This window comes from Stegostoma tigrinum, chromosome 9, assembly GCF_030684315.1.
Source record: "Stegostoma tigrinum isolate sSteTig4 chromosome 9, sSteTig4.hap1, whole genome shotgun sequence".
NCBI classification, from domain to species: Eukaryota; Metazoa; Chordata; class Chondrichthyes; order Orectolobiformes; family Stegostomatidae; genus Stegostoma; species Stegostoma tigrinum.
In genome coordinates, this window is record NC_081362.1 from 39,337,703 (window position 1) to 39,347,685 (window position 9,983).

Below are 9,983 nucleotides of genomic sequence, written 5' to 3' on the forward strand. Positions count from 1 at the left end.
CATTCTTTACATTTCTGCATTGGGTGCTCTGGTTTTCTCCCACAATCCAAAGATGTGCAGGCTAGGTGGATAGGCCATACTAAATTGTCCATAGTGCTCAGGGATATGTAGATTATAGGGTGATGGGTCTGGGTGGGATGCTCTGAGGGCCAGTGTGGACTTGTTGGGCCAAAAGGCCTGTTTCCACACTGTAGGGATTATATAAATAGAAGTGTTTTTAAAATCTGGTTATTTTCTATTTTACAGTGCCAGTTGACAAATTCCTGAGGATTTTCATGGATTTGTGCTGCATACTGTGTTGCTGTTTTCACAAGTGTCCATTGTCATTGTGGGGCCATTTCCTTTTCATTGACTGACAGCAGCCAGTGGCTTTTCACTATTTTATATTCAACTTTGAATTTCAATACATGGTGAATTTGAAATATTTTGTCGGACTTTATTAAGGTGAACTAATTTAAATGTGGTGAATGTGTTTAATCAATGAGAATCTTTTCTTGATATTAAAATCTGCAAAGCAATACATGCATGGATGTGTTCTGAGGTCTGCCATGGTGAATACTAAGTGAGTTTCCATGAGAGTTATGACAGGTCGGCACAACATCGAGGGCCGAAGGGCCTGTACTGTGCTCTAATGTTCTATGTTCTATGAGAGGTGAAGAGGAAAGAGTGTTGATTGTGAGTATGGTTTGATATGGTGTAGGGCCATAAAAAGCAAGGTGGTAGATATACAGTGAATGTAGGATGGGAAGTGTGTGTGTGTGTGTGAAAGTGGGAGAGAGATGTGGGTGGTTCAGATTGGTTAGGAGGGGTGAAGACATGTTTTCTGCATTATCTTTTAAGCTTTACATGCAATGACAGGGCCCCAGAGCAGGCTTTCCAACTATTTTGCCTTCCCATTGAAAATCCTCCTCAGGTCTTCTGGGATTGTCAGCCTTAACTCCTACCACAGCATATTTTTTATTCATTTAGAGGATTTGAGCATTGTTGGCTTGACCTGTATGTATTGCCATCCCTAACTGATGAAAGTGCAGTTGGAAGTCAACCACATTGGTGTCAGTCTAAAGTCACACATTGCCAAACCAGGTAAAGACAAGAGTTTCCTTCCTAAAGGATATTAGTGAATCAGATCATAGAATAGAATAGAAGCCCGAGAGTGTGGAAACAGCCCTTTGGCCCAACAAGTCCCATAGAGCATCCCACTCAGACCCATTCCCCTATGAGCCCATCTAATCTGCACATCCCTGAACACTGTGGGCAATTTCACGTGGCCAATTCACCTGGCCTGCACATCTTTGAACTGTGGGAGGAAACCAGAGCACCCAAAGGAAAACCCATGCAGACGGGGAGAATGTGCAAACTCCACACAGTCACCAGAGGCTGGAATCGAACCCAGGTCTCTGGCTGTGAGGCAGCAGCGCTAACCACTGAGCCACCATGCCACCCTACTGTGTGTTTCCTCCAATAATAGTTTCATGAATGAATTCAACTTCAACCATCTACCATTGCAGGATTTGAACACAGGTCCTGAGAACCTAGACCTCTGGATTAATAGTAGAGTTATAATACCACTACGCTACTGCTTCCCCATACAGCTGGAACCTATATTCAAAAGTCAGGTTCATAGAGCTAGCGGTTCTCCCATCTCTGTGAACCCAACCAGGGAACAAAAATTAAGGCTAGGTTAAGAGAACTACTTGTGACATTTAATAACTCACAAATGCAATGTTCAATTCATCTGTTCTCTTTCTGCTTTTTTGTTTACTGACTGCCTTTTGAGAAATAACTTTGTAAAGTTAGTTAAAAACAATTCCAAAATAATAAGTAACTTTTGTTGTTAGACTATGAATTTCAATCCATGGAGAATTTGAAATCTTTTATAAGATTTTACTGAAGTGAACTAATTTAAATGTAGTAAATGTGCTTAATTAATGAGTTTTTTTTCTCAATATTGAAGTATGCAATACAATGCACCAAATAGATCTGTTTTTTTCACACCTATACATGTGTTCTGAGATTTGCCACGGTGGATATTAAATGAGTTGGCATGAAATGTGAAAAGGAAAACGTGTTGATTAGGAATGTTGTTGGCATAGGACCATAATAAGCCAGGATAATAATAAGTATGATAAAGCTCTGTTACCCTCCTTCAAAAACAGTACACATGGATGAACTTACTGCACTAAGGTTTAAAGTTGTCCCTTTTCAAATTTTGCAGATTTTTTTTCTCAGACAATCAGATTTGTCAGCATTTACCACTTCCCAAAAGCTTCTGGTTTGAGTCAACTCCTTGGCAATACATCATCGAACGGCACAAAAGCACTTACATAACTTAGAGACATTAAAAATTATATTTTTTGAGAGTACAGAAGCTCTACAGTGCCTAAGCCCTTAAAGTTGCATGGGTAATATGTCGAGATTCTGTCTGTATTCAAGACAATGTCTAAATTTTTTCTGACATTTTCACAGAGACATGAACAAAACTGTGCAAAGCAACAGTTCTGCCCCCAAATTATGTGACCATCAGAACATTAGCTCCTCTCACAAATATTTTTTGTTTGTTTGTGGGATGTGGATGTTGCCAACTAGAACATCTCTAATTGCCCAGAGACCATATAAGAGTTAATTACATTGCCTTAGGTCTGCAGTTACATGCTGTCCAGACAAGGATGGCAGATTACCTTCCCTTGAAAACATTTTACAACAATCGACAGTTCTCGATCATCCGTTGGGCAACTCTTTGTAGTGATTGTAACAAGGTCAGCCAGGTAGACTTCACAAAGTATGAGTTTCCTGACCAGGGCTGTTAGATAAGAGTAGGCATGTCAGAGGTTCTGCACAGTCCAGTAATGGTTTCACTCTGACCGCTGGCTCTGAGGAAGCCAGATCAATGTCAAGGCCTCACCATGCTTAAATAACGACTAACTTGGTGACAGAATACCGGCCTCTGTGGCGTTATTCTACTTTACATTCTGGATTTTATTGAATTCAAGTTCCACCATTTGCCACGATTTGAACCCAAGTCTTCAAGGCATTAGCCTGGGATTCTGGGTTGCTAGTGCAATGAAATTACAACCATACCCCAGCCATCCACTTAATCTTTTTTTCCAGAAAACATGAAAACTCTTAAAATGAATTTACCATTCCTAGAATACTAAGTGAAGGAGCATCAGATGATCCAAATGATGTCTTCCATAATGCCTTTGCCAATGCCAGAACATTAGGCACCACTAATGCACAAGCAAGGACAAGATGAGTGAAAGGCTTGTTCTCAAAAGGTGATTCACTGTTTGAAGCACTGATCAATAAGAGAAGACTGACCTGTGAAACATAAAAGTGCATATTCTTCAACACAAATGTCACTCACTAAACGTGTCAGAAAGATAATAAAATGGTCACTCTTTTGCATGAAACATTGTCACGGTGCTTATAGCAGCAAAAGTGATGACCATGATTACAAGAAGAACTGGTTGGAATTAAGTAATCAAAGTTTGAATGTGAGCAATCATCATTAGATTTTTGTTTTGCTTGCACCTTTCCACGTCAGACACTGCTCTGAATTTTTTGCAGGGTCTTTTGAGCCCAGCTTCTCCAGAAATGAGGAACACAACATCCAAGGAAGAACTCCATTGCAGTGCTGTATCTTTGAGCAAAAACAAGACATGTCCCCTCTGTGTAACACTAACTGCATTTTGGGTTGCTTGGAGATCCAACAGTCTTCACCTCTCCCCTTGGCTATTCTGTATACCATGTACCTCCTAGCATAAAGTCATGGGGTAGAACAAAAACTGGAGCTCAGAAAACTTCCCGTTGGTAAATCCTTCCATTCAACATGTCAGGCACTGTTGTCAATGCAGAGTGAGGCAGACCCCAAGATACCCCGAAGTTACCTCTCTGACTTGGCATGATCTGACAATACCCCCAATGACCTGATCACAGCCCCAGACTTTCTGACTATCCCTCAACACCCTGATTATCTCTTTGATCCAACCTGACTACCATGATCAAGTACACAACCTTGATCACTCTACCACACACCCAATCTGGCCCTGCCCACCTCCTACCACTCGACTAGCTTCCAATTTGACTTGACTATCACCACACTAAGCTGACTACCCCAACTCAATCCAATCCGATGGTCCTTGCCCACCTTTCAACACCTGACTAGATGTCACAACTAAACTTGACTACCCCTCAAACCACCTACAGCTCACCCACCTACTCACCTGCTACTTAGATTCTGGATTTTTGAGCCTAACCTTTCCATTGCACTCAGATAAAGCTCCTCTTTAATTTGTACATGAATGATGTAGAGGCCAGTTCACACTGCCATTTGTCTTTTACAATAAATTCTGGTCCATTAATATGTTTTGCTTCATACTAATGCAATTTGACTGTAATAATGACACAACATCAACAAAACATATCTTCATGTTATTAATGCCATTGTAATGAAATTGTTACAGTCTTTCTGATCTCACTCCTCTTCTGAAGTACCAGATACCCTCAGAAGTTACTATATCACCTCTTGAAAGTACCAGATACCTTTAGATAGTACCAGGTACTCCTCATGAAGAGCCTAAATACTCAACAGAAAGTACAAGATACCTCTGAGAAGGGACCAGCTACACCTCAGAAACTACCAGATACCCCACAGAATGTACCAGATACCCCTCAGAAACTGATTTCAAATTCCAATCTAGAAGCTTGAGAACAAAATTTAGGTGGACAGTCCACTGGAGTGCTGCATTGTCATTAGTTCACTTCTTTGGGATGAGACATTAATTTGAAGCCCCTGTATGTACTCTCAGGTGGGTGTAAAATGTTCATTGGATCCCTACAGTGTAGAAACAGGCCATTCAGCCTAGCAAGTCCACACCTCCCCTCCAAAGAGCATCTCACCTAGACCCATTCCCCTGATTTCCCCATGCCTAACCTAAACACCCCTAAGCACTATGGGAAATTTAGCATGGCCAATCCACCTACCCTGCACATCTTTGGACTGTGGATGGAAACTGGAGCGCCTGGAGGAAATCCATGCAGACATGGGAAGAATGTGCAAACTCCACACAGGCAGTTGCCCAAAGCTGGAATTGAACCCAAGTCCCTAGCACTATGAGGCAGCAGTGCTAACCACTGAGCCACCACGGCATTCCATGGCTCTGAGATATCCTTATTGCCTGTTCAATATTTATCTCTCAATGAACACTCAAAACAAGTCCTCTGACCATTTACTTTGTGCTGTGTTCTTTGAAAAATAATTAATGAGCAGTGAAAGTGCTCTGGGGTACCCTGAAATCTGAAAAGGTGCTGAAAGGAACACTATAATACAATCATTAATAATTACTGTATTGATTTGGGACATAGCAAAAGGTGTTGAACAGATTTAAGGGTTTTATTTAAATGTCCAGTGCTGTTTCTTTAAGGATGTACTGACCTTGCTGAGAAAGATTAACCCCAGCACACAGGCTCCAAAAATAAAGCAGATAATGTACTGCGAGAGTAGCACAAATTTCCCAGTAACTTCTTCTTCATCATTTACCATTTTCAACATAAAAGGATCCCATGTTTTCCTGAAACTAAACAAGGAAATCTATAATGCAACACCTGCTGCATGATGTCTTTGAAGAATAATCATTCCAAATATAAAATTCAATCATTTTTATTTTAGGTAAAATTACCCAGATTTTACAAATCTTAATTGTTAATGAATAAAACTGACACAGAGGAGGTATGCAGATGAACATTACAATTCAGAATTTCTTTGCATTTCATCAGCTGTCATAAATTCCCAAAAACTACAGTGTTCAACTTGAAAAAAGTCATTGTAATTAATTAGTTTTGTAAAGAAAAGTAAAAGGCACCTGACCAAATATTTGCTTGTTTAATACCCTGTTACCTTGTACAGGAATTCCTTTCATACTGCTTTGCTGTTCTTTTGATAACTATTTATGTCAGATGCAGATATTTCCCTCCATATAATGCATCCAAACATTTCAAATGTACTTTGTTGCAGAATGTATTGTTTTAAATTAACACAGTGCTCTAAGATTTTCAATTACTCATTTAAATTGCAAAACTAATTATAAAATCTGATATTTAATATCACATAACTCTATGCCAAGTAGTCATGTTTCAAAAATTTTACAGAATTGTTGATATATATTATATACAGTTTTAGAAATAAATTAATGTCACACGATAATTTTAATAAGTTTTACCTGTTTCTATGCAGTCTTTTTGCCTCATTGGTATCTTGATCCTTACTCTCCATTTTTTCAATACCAATTAAATAAATATTTACAAAGTGTGTTCAGCTAGTGTAAGCCAAAGGCACTGAGTATGATCTATATATACACCCATTGCATCTGTCCTTGAAAGGTGTGGTGCTCATTTTACATATTTAGCCACACCTATATTCTGAAGAAGACAGTCTCATGTATGTTGAATAGATTTTTTACCATTTCCTAGAATATCATAACCTGCTTTACTTATTAATATATTTAACGTTTACCGGCAGTTGCTATGACTAAGGGCTCAATAACAATGGGGTCAGATTAAAAATTTCGATCAGCATTTTAAGCAACCTAAGCCAAGTGTATATCCACTGGAACTGTGCAGATCTTCTTGATAACTATTTAATTTAATAATTAGCCAGTTCTATCCATTTGATGTGACTTACTAACCTGAAGTCGTAACATTTATATATTAGGAATGTTTGTTTGCAAATTCCACATGCCACGGTTGAATGTGTCAAGAAGCTTTAGCCAGGTTTGCTACGCAAGGCATTCACTCATTTCTTTTTTAAATTAAATACATGATGTGCATCACTATATTTGACAGTTGTTGGCATAGCCACAAACACGTACACTTAGCATTGTCCTGTAGATTCAGACTCTGAACATAAATAAATGGCAATAGCAGAAACGATTCCATGAGTGAGCAAGATTAGATGCCTCTCACTCCTAATTGAAAGAAATCTTATTTTTCACAGTTCTTTATTGTGTCCTGCAATTCCACTTTAATTTTGATGTTACAATTAAAAGTAAAGTTTGCATTTTGTTTTAACTATTCCTGTTAATTTAGAAGGAACTGTAAAAATGTGTGCAGGACATAAAATAAGCTCACACATTTGAAATATCATTCAGTCTTTGAGTTGGTAACCTTGCTAAAATCCTTGAAGCATAGGTTGGGTTTTGCAACATGAGCTGTTACACCCAGCTAGTGAGAGGAAGTCATTCTCTTTTGTATAAATGTCAGCTCCAAAATTTGTACTTTTATTCTGTTTTTGTTTAAGGGCAAAGTGCAGTCAATTATGGAAAAATCACAAATCTGCCAAAAGATGAAAATGCCTTTGATTACTTTTAAATGTTTAATATGCTTCATACATTTTTGATTTACATGTTGAACATGTTCTTTAACATGGTGAAGATAGCAGCAAGCAAGACACTTGCTTCCAAATCAGTGCCAAGAAAATTGTGACCAGTGAGTGCAGAGGAGTGCCCGAAACCTAAGAATAGCAGTGAACCAATTCAGCTCCTCGAGACTTTTTTGGCATTCAATGACTTCATCTCCACTGACCCAATGTTCATCCATTATGTTTTATTTACTCGCCCAGGTAAAATTTATTATATTAGGATTGAAAATTGATTTTGCCTCTGAATTCACAATCTTTTGGGTGAGAATGTTCCAGACTTCTGTTCTTTTTAGGTTAATTTCAGATTTTACTGTTGAACACCTCCAGTTCATACGCAAGCATGACCCTGACCTTCCTGTAGTCGGTCATTTTAACACAGCATCCTGCTCGCACGCCCACTTGTCTCTCGTTGGCATGCTGCAGTGCTTCAGCGAATCACAGCACAAACTGGAAGAACAATATCTCAAAGAACAAAACAGCATAAGAAAAGGCACTTTGGCTTTCCAAGCCTGCACCAACACATTTTGCACTTTCATACCAAAACTTATAGGATCTGTATCCCTCTATTCCCTTCCAATTCCAAGTGTATCTTGAATGCTGCTATTGTGTCTGCTTCCACCACCTCCTCTGGCAGCACATTCCAAGTACTTGCCACCCTCTGTGTGAAAAACTTACCTCACATTCCTTTTAAACACATCCCTGGGAAAAGGCCTCATACTTTCCACTCTATCCATGCCTTTCAAAATCTTATAAATTTCTGTCAGGTTGCCCCTTAACCTCCTGCATTCCAGTCAAAACAAACCTAGACCACCCTCCTTTCTTCATTTTCTTCATAGCTAAAATCCCTCATACCAGGCAACATTCTGGTGAACCTTTTCTGTACCCTCTCTAAAGCATTCACATCCTCTTGGTACTTTGGTGACCTGAGCAGTACACAATATTCTAACCAAAGGTCTATACAGCTGCAGCATAACTTGCTTTTCCTTAAACTCAATACTCCTTCCAATGAAGATGAGCATGCTGGAGGCCTTTTTTATTACCTTATCCACATGCCCTGCTATCTTCAGTGATCAGTGGACCTGCACACCCAGATGCTCTGGATATCAATACTCCTAAGAGATCTGCCATTCGCTGTATAATTTCAACTAGTATTTGATCTTCCAAATGCATCACCTCACATTTGTCCAGATTAAACTCCATCTGCCATTTTTATGCTCATACCTCCAACTGATCTAAATCCTTCTGTATCCTCTGACAATCCTCCTCACTATCTGCAACTCTACAATCTCTGTATCATCTGCAAACTTACTAATTAGACCAGCTACATTTTATTCCAAATCATTAATGTAGATCACAAACAACAGAGTTCCCAGCAATGACCCCTATGGAACACCACAACTTTCCATTCGAAAAGCAGCCTTCCAACTCTACCCTCTGTGTCCTATGACTAAGTTTCTTCTGTAACCATCTTGCCAGCTCACCCCTGATACCAAGTGACTTCACCTTTTGTATCAGTCTGCCATGAGGGACCTTGTCAAAGGCTTGACTGAAGTCCACGTAGATAACAGCAACCGCTTTTCCCTCATCAATCACTTTTGTCACCTCCTCAAAAAACTCAACCAAATTAGTGAGGCACAACGTCTCCCGCACAAAACCATGCTACCTATCGCTATTAAGTTAATTTGCTTCTAAATTCATCTCGATCTTGTCCCTGAGAATCTTTTCTAAAAATTTTCCAACCACCCAAGTGAGGCTCTCAGGCTTTCTGAGATTTCCCGTATTATCCCTGCTACCCTTCTTAAACAATGGAACAACATTGGCTATTCTCCAGTTCTCTGAGACCTTGCCTGTAGTCAAAGACATTACAAAGATGTCTGTCAATGCTCCAGCAGTTTGTTCTCTTGCCTCCCTCAATATTCTGGGATAGATTGCATTAGGATCTGAGGACTTATCTACCTTAATACTTTTTAAGATGCACAACACCTCTTCTGTTTTACTGGCAACTTCGGTTAGAAATTCAACACTTCCTTCCCTGAGATCATCCTCCACCAATTCCTTCTCTTTCATGAATACTATCACAAAGTATTCATTTAGGAGTTCACCTACCTCCTCTGGCTCCACACTGAGATTTCCTCCTTTGTCGTTAAGTGGGCCAAAGCTTTCCCCTGCTCCCCTCTTTCTTTTCATATATGTATAAAAAGCCTTGGGATTCTCCTTAATCGTGTTTGCTACTGACTTTTCAAGACCCCTTTTAGCCCTCCTAATTCCTTGCTTAAGTTCTTTCCTTATATGCTTCAAAGGCATTCTCCTAGACCTTACATATGCTTCACCTTACTTTTTGACCAAGGTCATAACATCCCTGGTCATCCAAGATTCATGTTACTTGCCGTAGCTATCCTTCATTTTGCAGGAACATACCATTCCTGAACTCTTATCAACTGCTGTTTGAGATACTCCCACATGTCTGACATGGGTTTACCCTTAAACATCCGTCTCCAGTAAACATTCTCCAGTTCCTGCCTAATATTGTTTAGTTCGCCTTCCCTCACTTTAATGCCTTCACCCGAGG

The 9,983-nt window shown here is 39.5% G+C and overlaps 1 protein-coding gene across 1 annotated transcript in view; it reads right to left on the reverse strand.

Annotated features, from left to right (window-relative positions):
- The window catches only part of LOC125454846 (chitin synthase chs-1-like), a 56,284-nt gene extending 46,566 nt beyond the window's left edge, over positions 1-9,718 (reverse strand). The window contains exons 1-2 of the mRNA XM_059648850.1: positions 9,371-9,718; positions 3,139-3,318 (exon numbers count right to left, since the gene is read on the reverse strand). Coding sequence (XP_059504833.1) covers positions 3,139-3,318; positions 9,371-9,718 — 528 coding nt within the window. The remainder of the gene's footprint in view (positions 1-3,138; positions 3,319-9,370) is intronic.
- Between the last annotated feature and the right edge of the window lie 265 nt (positions 9,719-9,983).